General features: G+C 39.5%; 1 protein-coding gene across 1 annotated transcript; it reads left to right on the top strand.

The window, feature by feature from the left end:
- Window positions 1-33: 33 nt before the first annotated feature.
- On the top strand, window positions 34-18,024 carry ZDHHC21 (zinc finger DHHC-type palmitoyltransferase 21). The gene is made up of 8 exons (XM_053465937.1): window positions 34-143; window positions 5,794-6,002; window positions 8,525-8,623; window positions 9,693-9,804; window positions 10,718-10,856; window positions 11,604-11,720; window positions 15,638-15,681; window positions 17,246-18,024. Exons 2-8 carry the CDS (start codon window positions 5,849-5,851, stop codon window positions 17,376-17,378), a joined length of 798 nt encoding a protein of 265 aa, XP_053321912.1. The 5' UTR covers window positions 34-143; window positions 5,794-5,848; the 3' UTR covers window positions 17,379-18,024.
- The last annotated feature ends 215 nt before the right edge of the window (window positions 18,025-18,239 follow it).

Below are 18,239 nucleotides of genomic sequence, written 5' to 3' on the forward strand. Positions count from 1 at the left end.
GTTGTGTGCCGCAGGAAGCGGAAGTCGTGTCGGCGCGTGCCGTGTGTTAGTGTTGTTGCTAGTCAGCGTGGGGCGGTGCATGTTGTGTGTGTGTAGCAGGAAGAGGAAGCTGCCGCTGTAACGAGGAACTGATGAGGCTGCCGGTGAGTGCAGGCTGGTGACAGGGGGCAGCCGGGGTGGGATAAGTGTGTGTTCTCACCGCTTTGCATGCAGTCCGTGCTGTGTGTACGGGCGCCGGGTAAGTCTCTGCCTTGTTACCCTCCCCGGGTCACCATCTGCACCTTAAAGGGAAGGTAAAGACACAAGTGAGAGGAGTGCACAGCTCGTGCTTCCTCTCATAAGGGAGGCGAGGAGGATGGTATTAAATACTGTCGGTACCGGGCACTGCTTGCTTTGAATTAGCTGTGTGTTACTGCACCGGAGAGCCCATTGTCACAATAGTAATCCTGGTCACTGGGCTCTCTGAGGGGATGCTTTAACCCCTAGAGGGATAGGCGTGGCAGGTGGGGGCTGGGGCTGAAATCACTATCGATGCTTTCATACTGGGCCTCGGTTTTGTTTGTATGGGTGTGTTAATGTATGTCGTTGAGGCAAGTAGTGAATGCTGACTTATAGAAATATAAAACCCGCAGGAGTAATGCCACAGAGTGCTTCATGGTTAAAGAGAATGCTTTAATACACCAAAATACAGACCTAAGAAACTGTATACATATTATAGAAACTGTCATCATGCTACGTGTGTGTGTGTAATATATATATTACAGATACACATCCTGGTGGTTCTCATGCAAGGTGTGAAAAATGGTCCTATGACATCAACCAAAGGCAAGGTCCTGACCGTGCATGCTATCGGTTGCTATAGTGATAACATCTGGTTTAAAATATTTTTGTAGCATTGCCTTTTTTCTACATAACTTATAGGCGTTCTCTACAAGAACATAATAGACGGTGCTTTTGCTTCAAGTCAAACGACTGTTGCCCATTTATCACATTTATTTCAGCAGTTTTCCTTTTGGTGAGCTCTGTCTACCAAGCCTTCTCCCTGTTTGCGAAACCTCTAAACGTCTAAATAGTTTCAACATAACGTGCAGAGGCCTGGAGCGTCCGTTTTCTACAGAAACCATTACGTTACATAATATAAAATGCTCTATGGGACTTGTCATTACAGCAGTTTAAAAAGATGAATGGCCCGTTGGCATTTAAGGTTGAGTAATACTCACCTTATGGAAAGAGCCAACAGGTCAGCTTGTGTGTTCTATCCACTCTGCTGAATAATAACACATTTGTGTGAAAAGCATCATATCTAGTGTCCTATAATGCTAGTTAATGCATTCATGTTCATAATTGTACAGGGAAGGTTTCTCGTGTAAAACCAAACTAGGCACTGGTCTTGCCTTAAATAGATTCACTTCTCCCCTCACATTGTACGCTTTTACACACACGTACACACACACACGTGACACTTTTTGCCTTTTAGTAGTTTAATCCATAATCACAAAGAAGAGAGTAAATACTTTTTTTTTCTCCAAAGCTTTTATAATAGTGCTGATAACACCCACACCTTTTACAACAGGCAGCTAATCTTTAGCATGTACATTTTTTGTGTGCTATGTGGCCTTATTATAAATCATAGGCGTTTAAGTGACAGAGTACCTAAATGATATAGGCATTTCCTGAAACGATCAGAGGTTTTCACTATTCTCCTTTACCTCCGTCTGCTTCTGTAGCCCAACTATGTACACAGTATATGACCAGCTCAAGCTGATATAGAGAGACAAACCCATATATAAGGTGGTCAAAGGTGACAGTAGGTGTAGATGAGGTTGTCTATGAGAAATTTAAGGGTGGGGATGTATTACTCATCATGTAGTCTCCACCCTGACTGGTTTACACGAAACAAGTGAGTATGAGTCTGTGTCCTCTTATCTATAAGGCTAGGTTTCCACTTGGGTTTTTGTCCTGCGTTTTTTTTCTTGATGAAAAACGCCAAGAAAACTGCCGCTGCATTTTCATGCGTTTTGGTGTTTTTCTGGAGTTTTATTCTGGCGTTTTAGCCTTTCTGTGGAAATTTGCTTTTTTTGACCTTAGGCAGTTTTTCCAGCCTTTACACGTTGGAATTTTCACCCAGCTAAAAGGGATTAGGATAATTGGCAAGTATCTGCCCTCTCCTGATGTCATTTCCTTGGTAGAGTTCTACTTAAACGCCCCGGCGGACCCTTTTGTCTCTTTTCTGGTGTTTGTAAGGCATGCTTTATTCCGAATGTCTGCTCCTCTAGGAAGATTGGCCCCAAATGATGGTGCAAATTGTTTGCTGTTGCTTTTGGCACGCAGGATCCAGTTGGGTATGTTTGTTTGTAATGGCATGTTTGTTCCAAATGGTGTAAAATTCAATATGAACTTTTTTGTTTTGTGTGAAACTGTTTGTTTTCAGCCTATTTCTCGTAGGACACACAGATACTGGGTCCATCCTCTGCATTGTAACTGTGAAAAAAAACACCATAAAAAACGCCAAGGCAAAAAACCCACATGGCTTTTTCATGGCGTTTTTTCTCTCCCATAGACTTCTATTGGAGAAAAACGCCAAGATTTCCTTGCAAAAAACGCCGGAGAGTCAACATGCTGCGATTTTGAAAAAGTGCCACGGAGCCCAAAAAAGCAGAAAAACGCCAAAGAGGACTGAAAAAAAGTGGATATGGCATTGTGCGGTTTCCTATTGAAGAACAGCTAACATCTGGCCGCAGTGGCTGAATTGGCGTTTTTATGGGCGGTTTTAGCAAAAAAAAAACAAGTGGAAACCTAGCCTTACAGCGCTGTTGGCAGCTTTCTGGTCATCTATCCCAAACTTTTTTCTGCAACAGAGTGGCCTTACAATGTGGCCACAGAAGATGTTGAGGGTCACCAATGCTTAATTCCCTGATCAGAATAGGAATAGAAATTTCACTCTACATTTAACCAGTCAGCCATGACGCTGCCTATCCTGTTACGATAAGTTAATCTCGACATAATGTGTGTCTCTTTTTATAAATACACAGTACGGAAAAACCTTGATGTGATACTTGTTGCTGCTGTGGTGTACCAGCTAAGCTCCATTCTGGGGGTTCTCCTTCCAACATCTTCAGAGCTGCGGCTAATAAAGTCTCCTGCTCTTGGATGTACAAGATCATAATAAAACATAACTATCTTGGGGTATCCCATACTGATGGGTAGAAAAGCTAAAACTTAACCTCTATATCACAGGCTTTTTCCACCTCTTGGTGCTGATTATTAATAAACAATATGCTGTGGATGGAATACAGTTGTAATCGTTTGAGAAGTGGTGAGCTGTAATGATTAATAGCTCTAATTACTTCATTTTTTTATTATTGAATCTGAAAGAATTAATTTTGGTAACGAAACACTTTCCTTTATGAGAAGTTTATGCTCCTACACAATTCTTTAGTCTAATAACTGCTTTGTGTAAGAGAAAGCTCTGTTGGTGGTATTTAATGTTATTGATGTGTTTACTGAGCTTGTCTTTATGTAGACCCTTCGTGTGGTTATACAGTTATTCTCTGTCCGTATTGTTTTCCAGGTACGTTTTTCCGTTGCTTTTTTGTATCCGTACATGTGTATGCTTTTGTTAAGGTGCACCTGTTGCTTTTTCCCTTTTAATGCATTTACAATACTTGTAAGCGTGACAAGAAGCCCTCAAGACGCTCCAAGTGGAAATCATTGGCTTTCCTCTTAAAACCTGGCCGCTTACCATTTGCATTGGTGATATATCTCGGGTCCAGTATTCCAGCAGCGGCTGAAACTCTCATCGCTGCAGGGCAACACAGCTAGTGATGTTGGCTGGTTCGATATGTTCGGTTTACCTGCGCTTTCATAGCATTTCACTGCAGCAAGGTGCGACAACGTCTTTGGCATTAAATCCGTTCTTTATAACCCCCAAGAAGCTGGGGCGAGTGGGCAGATCTCATTTTTTATTCATTCACACACATTATTCTGCATTATGAAGGGCCAACGCCTGTGAGCTTTCCTTTCAAGCAGAGCTGATCTGCGCCCCCCTTACATAAAACATATTCCGCTAGCAAGGTGGTTTTCAACAAATCTTATTGTGATTCAGCAGAGTCAATCAAGCTTTTCTTGCAGGTGGAAGTTCACCTGGTTCTTAATACATTGGGAAATTAGGTCGAAACTGCAGCACTCCAGCCAACTTTGACTTTAGTGAAAACCAGGAAAGTGAAAGCTGCAAAATGAAGTTAAAAAATACAAAGTAGCCTAAAAGAAGGTTGCTTTTAATGTTTAGCAGGCCATAAAATGCCACTTTAGTAGTATAACTGGCTAGATCCTTTATTACCCAACCGGCCTCTCTATCAGATTACTCCTAGATTTTAAATAACCCTTTTACAGCCAACAGCGTGATAAGGAAATTGTTTTTATGTGACAATGTCCTCCGAGTCGCTTCGGCAATCCTTGTAAAACATATCCGTTTGATTTATACCGTCAGACAATATGCTTTATAAAACAAACACTGGCAAATACGGTCTCTCTACCGCTATCTGTGTAGATAACAGATTAATTACCTAGAGCCCTTTTGGAGATTTAATTTACAAATGTTCCATTATGAGATCATTTATCCTCATTTAAACTTTTTAAATAAATATCTAGCATTTAAGTAATACATATACGTAAATATCTATTTCTGTGTACCCTGCCTTTCATATCAACTACAATTCGCATTTTCAAAAAAAAAAAAGTTTCCAAACTCCTCGTTTAGCGTTGTCATTTAGTTCCCCGCGTTACTAGAATGTAATTGGTATTCTGTATAAAGAATAGTTGTATATGTAAATGAGTTACCATGGAAACCAATAGACTCTTTCTCCTGAATGCTGTCTACAATGATTAGAAAGCACCATTTAGTTACCTGTATCTTAAAGGTATCCAGACACAATCACTCTGAAATTTTCTTCTGGACTTTATTGTAGCAGCAGAAATACATTGTAAAAAAAATATAATATATTTTAAAACTCTTTGAAGTTGAGCATTTGGCTTAGGTCAGACTGCAACCCTGGGTTCAGTATCTTTATGGTAGATCTGGGTGAATCAGATTGGTCTCTAGGATGAAGCAGAATGAACCCAGTAAGGTGCTGCCTCCCTTTTTGTGCCTCGCAAGTGCACAAGGTTGTGCTCGGTAAGCCAGACTCGCCTCATCTCAACTGGTGTCTCTCCATGGCTGACCTACCCACTACTGCTTAAAGGGCAGCTCCAGTGTCCAGTGCCGCCCCGTCAATATAGAATGTATACTTGTGTGTACTTTTATACGCATTCTTCAACTTAAGTTCACAAACATATGAAAGTTTAAGCTTCACTTAAAAAAAAACTGTGCCTTCTGCTCATGCATGTTGGAAACATTGGAACACATTGGTGTGTGTGGGCTTATGCTGAAAATGTCTGGCTGAGTATACAACGCACATGGTTTTGTGAGTAGTAGTTTTGCAGGAAAAGAGGCAAATGTGTATGTGGGATTCTATAGACCCGCCCCCCTTACATTTCCAAGTGTGACCATATCAGATTCCATATGCATTAAAGTGCATATGATGACTAAAATAGGTACCAACACGTGTGTATGAGTTGCAGGGAACTTACTACATATATAGTGAACAATTGTGCGGTATCCATTTCTTACTTGCAAATTAAATACCATCAAAGCCGGGGTTTTCAGGATCATTTTGAAAACTCTTGATGAAACCGCAGTTTATTTGCCGTTTTATTTGATTGTTTTTTGAGTTATGACTTATTTTCTTTCCGCAGAGCTGTGCTTACTCACCCGCCTGTCAGTCCTAGACGTGGCAGCAGACTCTGCGCGATGGGCCTGCCTATACATTTTGTTGTCGACCCTCAGGGATGGTGCTGCGTGGGAGTGATCTTCTTCATCTGGCTCTACAACACGTTGTTTGTTCCAAAGCTTATTCTCTTCCCCCACTTTGAGGAAGGACACGTTTCCTCAATTCACATACTGAGTAAGTGGCACAAGTCATTGTTTTGGAGCTTAAGATTCCCCCCTCCTACCTTTTTCTATCTGGAATGACATGTACTGACACACACTGCATTTTTCTGTAATAACTGCTTCACTAAAATGTATTGCAAATGGTGTGCATGTTATTAGAACTTTATTTAGGTAGAGTTCTGCATCCTTGTAAATATGGTCAATCAAGATCAAAACTAAGAATTAATGAGATTTCACCCTCATTTCTTTCTTCCCTTGTGAAAAATGATTGCCTAACAGTTAACACCAAGCTTATTTTTAGTAAAATACTTTAATGATAGTAGCTACAAGTTTTGGATGCTGATATAAAGACTTATTTTGTTACATTAGCAGTGTCCTGAACCTGGTACTTATTGGATGTTTAGTCTCGTTACTAATGCCCCTTTGTTCTTATTGGGACCTCAATCTGGTATACTGAAAATTGTAGTACCCATGGTACTACAGTCTGCAACACTATTGCTCTCTTAACAAGGATAATGGAGAGTGATGGTGGAATTCCTAAAATCAGGAAGGACCAGCTTCATAGGCTAAAATCATCATGTAACTGTAAGAAGCATGATCATTACACCAACAGGGACTTAAATGACATCACATTCTAAATACATAGATATTACCGTATTTGCTCGATTATAAGACGACCCCCCCCCCGAAAATCTGAATATTAACTTTACCAGTAAATGTTAATTCATGTAAACTATTTTTTTAATAAAAGCTATGATTGAGAAAAATATTTTTTTTGATTTTATTTCTTGTATTTTCCAACCTGTCCCCCAGTTACTCACATCTGCCCCCAGGCTTGCCACTCCAATATGGCACTGTGGCCCATGATATGCCTTTTAACCCTCTATATGCCACTGTGCCCCATGGTATGCCTTTTGACCCCCTATGTGCCACTCTGCCTCCAGAAATGCCTTATACCCCTATATCCCATTCTGGCATTTAGGGGGTTAAAATGCATATTATGGGGCAGAGTGGCATATAGGGAGGTATAAGGCATTTCAGGAGGCAGAGTGGCATTAAGGGAGTTAAAAGGCATTGTATAGAGCACTCTGCCTCCAGAAATGCCTTATACCCCTATATGCCACTCTGGCATTTAGGGGGTTAAAAGGCATATTATGGGGCAGAGTGGCATATAGGGAGGTATAAGGCATTTCAGAAGGCAGAGTGCCCCCTTAACGCCACTCCAGAAGTGCCCTATGCCCCCATTTAACTAACACACACACACACCCTATACCCCCATTTAACTAACACACACACACACACACACACACTCTCTCTCCCCCCACTCTCTCACCCCCCTTCCCCCTCTCAGCCCTCTGTTACCGGTGCTTCCAGCCGGGGCAGCGGGTTGACGTCGCCTTCCGCTGCAGCCGGAAAGAGGTGGAGTTGGCAGCGGGGGTTTGTATGCGTCCGTCGCGTATACTTTCCCCGGCTGTCAGAGATCAGAGTAGGTCTACGCGACGGACGCAGACAACCCCCGCTGCTAGCCACACCTCCTTCCGGCTGCAGCGGACGTTGTCTACGCGGATCGCGTAGACGTCAACCCGCTGCCCCGGCAACACAGCAGGAAGCACCGGTAAGTGTGTGTATGATATGGGGGGGGGGGACAGGAGGATCCAGGTCCCCTGCAGCGGTGTGGGGGATCTGGATCTTAGTCTCCTAATCAGACCTCTATTTGAGGTCTGATTAGAAGACGACCCCGATTAGAAGACGAGGGGTATTTTTCAGAGCATTTGCTCTGAAAAAAACCTCATCTTATAATCGAGCAAATACGGTATTTAGTTGACCCCCTCCCCCCCTGCAGCTATTACAGCTTCCAAAGCAAGGTCCATAAAAACATGGTTGGAGTGTGTTCTTGAACTGGCCCGGACAGAGCTCTGACCTCAGCTCCATCGAAAACCTTTGTGATGAACTGGAACGGAGATTGAGGGCCAGGCCTTCTCGTCCAACATCAGTTCCTGATCCTACAAATGCTCTACTGGATGAATTGGCAAAGATTCCCACAGAAACGCTCCAAAATCTTGTGGCAAGCCTTCCCAGGAGAGTGGAAGCTGTTATAGAGGCAAAGGAAGGACCCACTTCATACTAATGTCTATATATTTAAAATGTAATGTCATCGAAGTCCCAGTTGGTCTAATGGTCAGGTGTCCCAATACTTCCGTCCATATAGTGTGTGTATGTCTCTATGTGAGCGAGAGACTTAAAGGCCTTCTTGTCTGTTATCTTGTACCAGGTCCTTAAAACGTATTTGGAAGAGGTGTTTGCAATTGTCAAATATTATCACTGTATTTTCTAATCTGATGGATATTCTGTGTTAAGCATTATCCAGAATCCAAGAACAATCTAAGATTTGGAGGTAATTTCCATTAGCTGAACTGTTTGTGTGCAGCATTTACATGAAACATGGGAGAGAAAGAAGTGTTTGTCTCTGATCCTAATGGGTTTTTCACATGAATATCATAGTGAACCTTCCCTTTTTCCCTCTCTTCTTTTCAGCTTACTATATGGCTTCATTGTTTTGCATCGTTTCACTTCTAAGAGCGTCAACTGCAGACCCTGGCAAACTGCGAGAGAGTCCAAAGATCCCTATGACAGGTAATAATTTCAAGTGATTTGTAATGAACTCTCTAGGCCAGAGATCAAAACAGGATGAAATCACAAACAAGTGTGTATATCTGGATTGTGTGCAGCCCTCAATGCCTGAGGTGCAAAACATCTGCATTTGCTTGCTAAAGGATTTTAACGAATACTGGAGTCTGTTTTGCACCTTTATTTAAAAAAAAAAAAAAAAAAAAAAAAAAAAAAAAGAAATCCACCTTTGCCTGAAAGCTGAGCATCTTTAGCGGGGACTGAGTTGTGGTATCGGAAACAGTAATGAGTTCAGCTCCTGTTGGCTCGCACTGTGGTTTACTGCTACATAATTTGCTTGTCGAGCAAGTTTAAACCTTCAATTGGGATGTATGAGGAGTCCAGAAAGGGCATTTAAATATTCTCTTACAGTACAACCACAATGCTACCTTTGCAAAAGGATGATGGGAATTGAACAGAGAGCTACCTGAAGTGCCCTAGCTTTACCAGTGCCAACCTCCACCACAAAAGAAACAATCCAAATGATTTAAGCATTAAATCAAATATTGGTTTCGGTGTTGGATTTAGTTATGGTTTTGTAGCTCCATGGTAAATTGTACTTCAATGTAACTTTTAGTCTATGCAGTGCATTGAGTATGTGTGTACTTGTTTTAATGCACCTAGTTTATGCATGGTCCTAGGCATCACAATTCCATGTGTCCGTTTCTGTCACAACCACATATCCAGTAACCATTAAAATGAAAACATAGTCTGACCAGTTTTTTTTATTTTTTTTTTGTCGGCTCTACCCATAGTTGACGTATTTTCCTTTTTCAATCGGTTTGATTGTTTCGTAGATAAGGAGACCTGCAAAATGGAGGAATGGAATAATTTATAATTGCAGGGATAATAATCCATGCAATTATAAAAGTTATTTCAATGTATGTAAGTAGTGGTACACGGGATTATTTAGTATACTATACGATAGGATTTCAAATGGTGACAGGTCCATTTAAGTTCAATAAATTCAAGAAATGTGTAGGTTAGTTTGAAATTACCTAACCCCTTGATTTATTCGCCTTTTTTTTCCTGCCAGAGAAAGAGTTGTGGGAATTATGTAATAAATGCAATATGATGCGACCAAAGCGTTCCCACCATTGCAGCCGCTGCGGGCACTGCGTCAGGAGAATGGATCACCATTGTCCGTGGTAAGATGTGACGCTCTTACCTCTGTCTAGAAATGTTGACAGTTAATAATATTTTGCTCTTCTCCTTAGTTTATCATGATTTGTCAAATGCGTAGCATAGTCACTTGTAGATAAGCCACACTCCTTGATATGGACTACATGTGACTTAATCAAATCTTTAGACTACTTGTAAGATTGGTCTATTTTTAGGGGAGTTCACCGCTTCTTCCTTCTAAATATAGTGCTGTTCATTTCAAATGTGTTTAATGGGGATAACGTTCAGGTATTAGATTACATGGAGACGGACAATTTGAGGGAGAACTCCCACCATACTTTTTATATCCTTTATGTGATGTCACAAAACGTCTAATAAACAGTGGAATTCATTTGAGTTTTTAAAATTTGTATTCATGAACCTGTGATCCTCTATTTGAGAAGCATTTTGGAGATCGTATCACAGCCCCTGACTTGTTCACACATAATGTAGAGAGCGATCTTGTAAATATGTATTTGCCACGGGTGGTCTCCCACCTCCAAAAGCAAACCACCTGTTGGTGTAAAAATAGCAAAATGCCTCTGTATTTGCAACAACGCATCGTGTGCGGCACTAGTGACATTGGCTTGTGCTAGTACCGTTCATTGTGCTAGTGAACAATGGATCCTAGTGCCTTTTTAAATCACTCTGGGGAAATGGGAGCCAAGGCACACCCATACAAAATCTCATGTAAGTTTTCCTTCTGCTTTAGTGAACAAAACTCTACTTGGCACACATTGCTAGGTACCCTACTGGCAATTGAAATATACCATATACAGGAGGAGCTCCCCTTAAATCCAAAACTGTATTCCACCTTACTAGTTTCAGGTAGCACCCATTCGTGTTTTCTCATTTAGTTGCTGTGATGTTCTTAATAGATTTTCTTTCCCTCGACTCCAGGATAAACAACTGTGTTGGTGAAGACAACCACTGGCTCTTCCTCCAGCTCTGTTTCTACACACAGGTCCTCAGTGGTTACACTCTGCTTCTGGACTTCTGCCACTACTATTACTTCTTACCACTGAACACTATCAATTGGGTACGTACATGTCTCATGTTTATTACTAAATATATTAAAATGCGGGTTTTTTTCCCAACACACTGTATACTGCTTTTTTTCTTATTTGTTTGAGTATTGTTTAATTATATTCACTGGGTCGGGCAATACAACATTTAATTTAATTAAGAGATATGTTGTCAATGACAATAGTGTTATGTGTTTTATATTCAAAGCTTAGGAAATAACTAGCCTTTCTTGTGATTCTTGTATTTTCCTTTTTAATTTTCTTTTGACAAGAAATTTTTGGAAAATAATTTTCTGGAAGTGATCGGCAGAGGGCAGTCTTGTATAGTACATTGTCATTCTGCTTGCATTGTAGCCCTGTGAGTAGTGCTCCTTGCAACCTATTTTCGTAGTGGTGGAATTATTATTTTTATGTTGCACCATCATATTCTGTAGCGCTGTACACTGGGTAGACGGGACATAACAAGTAGTGTGTAACATTACCACTTGACTTACATAAACAGGTGAGGAGGGCCCTGCTCAAATGAGTTTACAATCTAGATTAGGGGGGTTCTGTATAACCAGTTGCCAGTGGAAACATAAACTTTGACACATAATACAGTTGCTTATTATGCTTGAAAAGTATATTTTAATCATAATTTTAGCTGTGAATCATGGGAACGCAAACAATGCTAATAAATAAATAAATTTAAAAAAATTCCTTGATTGCAGTTTAGGGTCTGTGAGATGCAATCTGCCATGTTTTTATGCTTGTTTTTGTAGGATTTATTTGTGTTCAGGCACGAGCTGGCTTTACTTAGGATGTCCACCTTTATGGGCCTCCTCATGTTTGGAGGCATGTGTAGCCTCTTCTACACTCAGATCATGGGTATATTAACGGTAAGTGACATTTTCTTTATCTTATGGGTTTGTTTTTTGTCTCTTTCTTCAAAACAACGTTGTTGCAGCTTCTTTGATTTTATAGAATTATTTTTTCGTTTTTGTTATTCCATACACATCATCTGCTTTAGGAGGGTAAATATATTGTACACTGTCCGATGTCTGCCCAGTTGACAGCTTTAAACTCATAAAGGCTAGGTCCATCCTTTTAACAGTTAATTCCAGTTGTATCACTACAAATTGATTCAGTAGCTTTTTAATTTTGAAAGGCATTTCTCCACTGAAAGGGTGATAGATAAGGGCGATCGCCTTCCAGCAGAAGTTGTAGACATAAATACGGGGTTTAAGCATGCATGCAACGGTCATAAGGCTACACAGGTGTTTCTCTAGACGTGGTCCCTGCCGCCAGTCCTCATATCTCACACTGATGGCAGATGCCACGCACATGTTCACTGTGTAGTATAGTATTCCTCTGGGTGTAACATGACTGAGAGGTATAATATGACATAATTAAGCGGTAGTGAGAACTGTCAGCAGGTACAACGTGAAGGACAGGTTGCGTGAGTCTCAAGCCCCAGTGATGTCTCAACAGCTGACAGTGTATGAAAGCTTTAACCTTTACTTTTGTTTCTTCAATACCCACTCACTTTTTCTTGGCTTTTGTGTTTATATGTATTTTACTGCAGTCTTCGTTTAATTGTTAAAAATGATAAATAACTCCAGTTGACAGCCCCATGGTATGAAATCTGTTCTCCTCAGCATGGCATACCGTAGTTGCCATCTTTGGTGGCTTTGTGAATCGTTTACACACGCGCAGCTGAATATCCCTTGCTTTGTGCAGTGTTCTGGAAACGCTCTTTAGGCTTTGAAGACCATTTATCCTGGGAAATTCAGACTATGGTCATGTACCCAGTCTCAGATATGCACATCTTTTATTTACTTTTGTCGTTTGTTTTGTTTTTTTTTGCTTTGCTGCCATGTATTGAGTTATAGTCCCATCTGCCCCATAGACCTTGATTAATGGGCTGTAAGTCATGTCTTACGTCTTAAGGGGGATGTTTTAAACAGTTTGACGCTCATGTGCGCATTGAAACATTAAGCAAATGTAGATATTAAACAAATGTGTCCTTTCTATTCAGGTGGGAAGGAACAGGTGCAAGAGTAGATGACAAAATATGATGCGTAGTGTATGTCTATATACTTTGACACGTCCTGTCGCTTAAAAAAAAAAAAATGGCCCCGAATCTTGCTGGGCATAATACAACGGACCTGAAGAATCCAGGTCATGTGATCCTGTATGAAAAGCATTTGGGCTTGTTGCATGTTATGGAATACTTCATTTTGCATTTCGATACAGTAACAAAGCCTTCTGTAACCTTTGTGTTACCCCCCCCCCAACATATTAGAAACTTGCCTTTTGCTGATAGAAGGAAGCAGTCATCGCTCCTTTCCAGTTTACATGATTTTGATTATTTCCAATAGAAACTGGGTTTCTCTTGTAAACATTCTGAAGATGGTTTAAAAGAAAAGAGGGGAATTCTGGACAGAAAAGTGATTGATATGCTAGCTTTGCTGGAGTATTTTGTTTTTCTTCAAAAAAAAAATAAAAAAATAACACCCACAGTCAATAAAAAGAAATCACAAGCAATAGATAGGATTAATAACTAAATGGTTATTCTAGCAGCTGTTTTGATTAGAGTACTGCTTAATCAATGGTAGATAATCACATATTGTTCCCAACACGCAAATAAATAAATAGAAAATTGAAAAAAAAATTAAAAGTATGTGGGGACCACAGGTTTGCTGATCATTTTAAATGGATTGTGACCACAAAGGAGGATGCAGCCATCTGATTTAATATTATTTGAAAACAATTTTAAGAGTTATGTTTTTTATGTTAATGTATGTGTTCACTCAGTATCTGCCTCTAGGATTTCAAATAACATATGGTGCCATTATTGTGGTGCTTGCAGTTTCTTAAGATATCTGTCGTTTTCTTCCTCTAATTTGATCCATGCCACTGGAGATAACAGGGAAAAATGATTTCCTTTGGATGGGAAACTTGATCAGGCCTCCAGGAATGATCCCCTCTTCCATGCTGTTGAATGTAGCCTGCAGAAGCAGATTATCCGTGACCCAGATAAAGTAATTAGAATTTACTCAGACACTTATAAAGAAAGGATCTTGTAATCTCATTTCCAAAAGTTAAAAGGTCCCTCGTTCCTTATAACATGTTTCTTATAACATGACCAGATGTTTCAATTAGGATGCATCCTTCAAGAAGACTAATCTGTAGCCTAATTTTAAGGGATTACAATGATTATTTTTTCACTGTAGGAAAACTATAAAGCTGGTTTCGGATGGTTTTAGAGGAAATGAAAAGGATTTTTTGTTATTTATTTCCTCTATAATGCTTATTGCTAGGTTCAAATATATGTTATAACACTGCATAAAGGCTTATATGGCAATGTCTTGAAACCTTTTATTTTAATTTTTTTTTTTAAGATATCTGGGGAGCCCCATAATGAGACTCTACTTCTAAAACCCTCCTTCCAATCATGATTTCTTTATAAGAAGTGGACTGGAGCCTACTTGGTGTCTTAGCGCTTACTTTATACAATGCCTCATATGTGCGTTTAGTGATGATGTCAACCTTTATAGCAGGAACCCCAAAGGAAAATATTCTAAAACTTAGTTATGCTTGCTTTCATGGTTTCCTTGAGTGGATTTAGGCTTTCTCTGGTGATTTATGTGTTTAGTCCAGTCTAGTTCAAGTGGTCCAGTGTTGACTATGTGAAATGCAATGTCTGCAAAGCTGAAGTGGAATTAATTTTTCTGTTAAGTGATGATTATGGTTTATCTTCACTTTCATGTTACTGCTTTTACCATTTCCGTTGTGCTTGCTACATTTATTTATTTATTTTAAATGTAACTCCTTTGAAATGGGTTGTGCTATCCCTACATGGCTTCCAGTCCTCGTTTATCTCTGGCCACAGTATGGTGCCTCTCTGTAGGCATGAACGAACAGCCATTTTGCGGCTTTGCTGTGTATTAATCCAAAAGTAATCAAAGAAGAAAAATGTGCCCAACACGCGTTACCTTCCTAATCTTATTTTACTATGTGTCGTGTTTGCACTTTGCTAAGCCCCATGAGTTTGTGTACATTTTACTAGTCTTTGCCGAATCTGATGGTTCAGTCGCAGTCAAGCAAGTATTTTCCTTCTGATCCCATTGTAATTTTCAGAAACGTCTATTGTCCTCAACATACCATTTTATTCCTCTGGATGGAAATGCTTTGCTAAGAATCATGTTCTTTCAGATTTACGAGGCAATGTTTAACACTTGAGGACATTGGTCTGATTTGTTTCCGTTTGTGGAAAGTGAAAGAGTCAGGCAATAACTTTTTTTTGTATTTTGGGTGTTTAGTGCATACGTGCGTGCTTTCTCCTAGCTTGGCAGGCTTCGGTTATTCTTCTCTTATTACGATGAATATCCTGAAATGCTTAACGGTTCCGGGCTGGCTATCCGAGACACAAATGTTTTACCATTAGTCTCTTGACTACTTGGTTATTCTGTTTTATTCAGTTCTAGAGGTTTGTGACTGAAGGCGAGTCTAGTGTGCTTCTTGTTATGGTGCTTAATGTAGAAAGCATTACTTGATGAAGACCTCGCCCAGTAGTGAAAAATCCATTCAGCATCAAAGGGTCAATGATTTCCAGCTACTAGCTGGACAAATACTTAAAGCAGTTGAATGTAGTTTTGCCAAACTGGGCATGGCCGTCTGCAGTTCAGTGCCTCTTTGCCATGGAGGGCTGTAGTTAAGATCCCAAAAAAGTAACTTACTGACCATCAGCTTTTATTCATTTTTTGGTCATTTATCCAACATGTTATTTATTTGTCACTATATCTTTCAACAGGACACAACAACTATAGAAAAAATGTCGAACTGCTGCGAAGAAACGTACGTATCTTTTAAAAATGTGTTTTTCAGTATTTAGGTGTGTGGGTTTTATCCTTCTTTATTCGCTTTGTGGGGTAAAAAAGTGGCACTAAACTTTGTATTTTTTTTTCCTTTGACAGCAGCAGGTTCAGGTGAACACAGACAGTAAAGGGATTTTTTCTTCTTCTACCAAAATGAAGGGAATAGTTTGACAAACCATACTTTTAGTAGAAAAGTATGCTTTCCTAAATCATTTTCTTAGGAGTAAAAAAAAAAAAAGTTTAGTGTCACTTAAAATTATATATTTGCATTATAGTACTATTACTGCAACAACAACAGTTCTAGACAACAAATCTATTTTACCCTGTTGGTTTAGGTTTGTAGACGTGGTTGGCACACTCAGATGCATCCTTCTGAGTGACTGCACCAGTGGTTTTAAAGCTCCAGCTTTCTAGGAGAGATAAGAAAACCTTGATTCCTGCTCCTGGGATGAAAGCAGAATGTGTTACTTGAGGATATATAATACGCATATAGTATACATTAGTGTGTGTGTGTGCACAAGTATATATATATTACAAATATATCACACATTCTGTTTACATTGTATAGTATATTGAAATAGCTGGCAGGTTTCTCCTCTGTAACTGCTGCAGTTGTACATACAGAGGTGTAAAAAAAAAAAAAAGAGAAACGTAGGTAGAACTTCCATGTCTTTTCACAGTTAGAAAATACAACAGAAGCCAACCGAACATTTTGCTTTGGTAAATATAATGTTCTGCTTTAGGAAAAAAAGGAAAATCTCCATTAAATAGTACAGTTTTTATTTTCTAGTTTCTCTTAGCCCCATTACACATCAATCTGTGAAAATATAGGAAAAATACATACTGCCAGCTGACTTCCTGCCAATTTACAAATGTTGTTGAAGACACACACACACACACACACACCAAGCGGTGTTGGCACTTTGAGGTTTGCAACTTTTACCACAAGGCAGTGTGATAGGGAATCTATGGCTGTTTTGCAGCTGCCCGAAAAACATTTTATTATGCAAAAACAGGAAGTGTGGGAAACAGCACCATGTACTATTTGTTTTACATACTTTAGCACTTAATTGTGGTTAGGAGAAAAACTCCCACATGCAAACTAATTTTGCTGCTAATTCATCTATGTCACTTGGTTGTGGAGTCAAAACCTTTTAAAACAAACTTCATGTTACACTTTTTAACATGCATATAGGTTTATTTTTTTGCGATGGGCTGTCAGTATCACAAAATGGCATTTCCAGGAATCAAAGAGGAATGAAAGGATGTGCCACTGTGGAAATGACATGAATTCTTGTCATCCCAGGGTTGTCTACAGCTTCTGAAGTTGCCCTCCATTGATTGACAATAAAGTTGCAGCCCCTGCTAGGTGGTGTTGAAACGCAGCTGCATGTCACAGCGAAAGGAAAAGCTGCATTTGTGATGCTAGGAAACACAATTCATCTGAGCTTTCTAATAGATCCCCAGCCAACCCTGTATTGTCTGTGCTGACAGAAGTGCACCATGGGAATGCTGTCTTTCACTAATAATGCTGTCTTCTGTAGATCTAGAGTTCGAAAACCATGGCAGCAGACCTTCTCAGAAGTTTTTGGCACTCGCTGGAAGATCCTGTGGTTCATTCCTTTCAGGCAGAGGCGACCACTGAGAGTCTCCTACTACTTTGCCAATCAAGTCTAAACAGATGGATGGTGGGCACAGATGGGTCCGCCCCGCTGGAAGCGAGTTACAGGTTTTTATCATAACCGTGCTATGACTGTCTTCAAGTCGGTTCTAATCCACCCACCGATCGCAGACATCACAAAGTGCCCCAGGCTTTGTTTTAATAGTGATCTTAACGCGGTTGTGGGAACAATACATGATATGTATTTCTGTGGTAAAGTTTGTTTCCTTTTTATTTTTTATTTTTTTTTTAAGTTGTCTTATTTCCCCTTCAGGACATATGAACTCCCTCAGGCTAAAAATCAAAATCATCTTTTTTATTTTCTACTGTGAAAGTTTTAAATCACCTTTTCTTTTTAATTTCGGGAGGGGGTTTGTATTTGTTTTTAATTTGTCCTAATAATGCACTGATTGTATATTTGTTTTTCATATCTACTATGTTCGCTCACATGCCATTGTTAGTGAACCAAGTGGGATTTATTTTCCCTATTCCCATTTTATTTTCCCCTGTACCTCCACCAAATGTTTACTGTACAGGTTCTATATATAATTCATTTTGAGGGATATATTGTTTGACATTGCTTTTAACTGAAACAAACAGTTTCTATTAACAGTACAAATTTGTGAGAGGTTATTGTATTTATACTTGACTATATTTTGTTTCTGTTATTATATATATATATTTTTTTTTTCTTTTTTTTTTTCTTCAATATTATGCCTTTTCCAGTGGCTCTTATGGTTATAATAATGTACATTTGTCTAGGAGATGCTGATTGTATATATTGTACATTAACCAAACATTACAACTGCTAATGGCAATCCTTTTTTCATGACTGTAATGTATGAAGATTTGTCTTAATATATTGTATTGGTCTCTTA

The sequence above is a fragment of the Spea bombifrons genome, chromosome 1 (genome assembly GCF_027358695.1).
Source record: "Spea bombifrons isolate aSpeBom1 chromosome 1, aSpeBom1.2.pri, whole genome shotgun sequence".
Taxonomy (NCBI): Eukaryota; Metazoa; Chordata; class Amphibia; order Anura; family Pelobatidae; genus Spea; species Spea bombifrons.

Bases quoted from the DNA above. Each gene is read 5' to 3' on its own strand.
- ZDHHC21 (XM_053465937.1), top strand. From the start codon at position 5,849: ATGGGCCTGCCTATACATTTTGTTGTCGACCCTCAGGGATGGTGCTGC. The intron at 8,624-9,692 runs GTAATAATTTCA...TTTTCCTGCCAG, and splicing joins TCCAAAGATCCCTATGACAG to AGAAAGAGTTGTGGGAATTA. The intron at 15,682-17,245 runs GTACGTATCTTT...TGTCTTCTGTAG, and splicing joins TCGAACTGCTGCGAAGAAAC to ATCTAGAGTTCGAAAACCAT.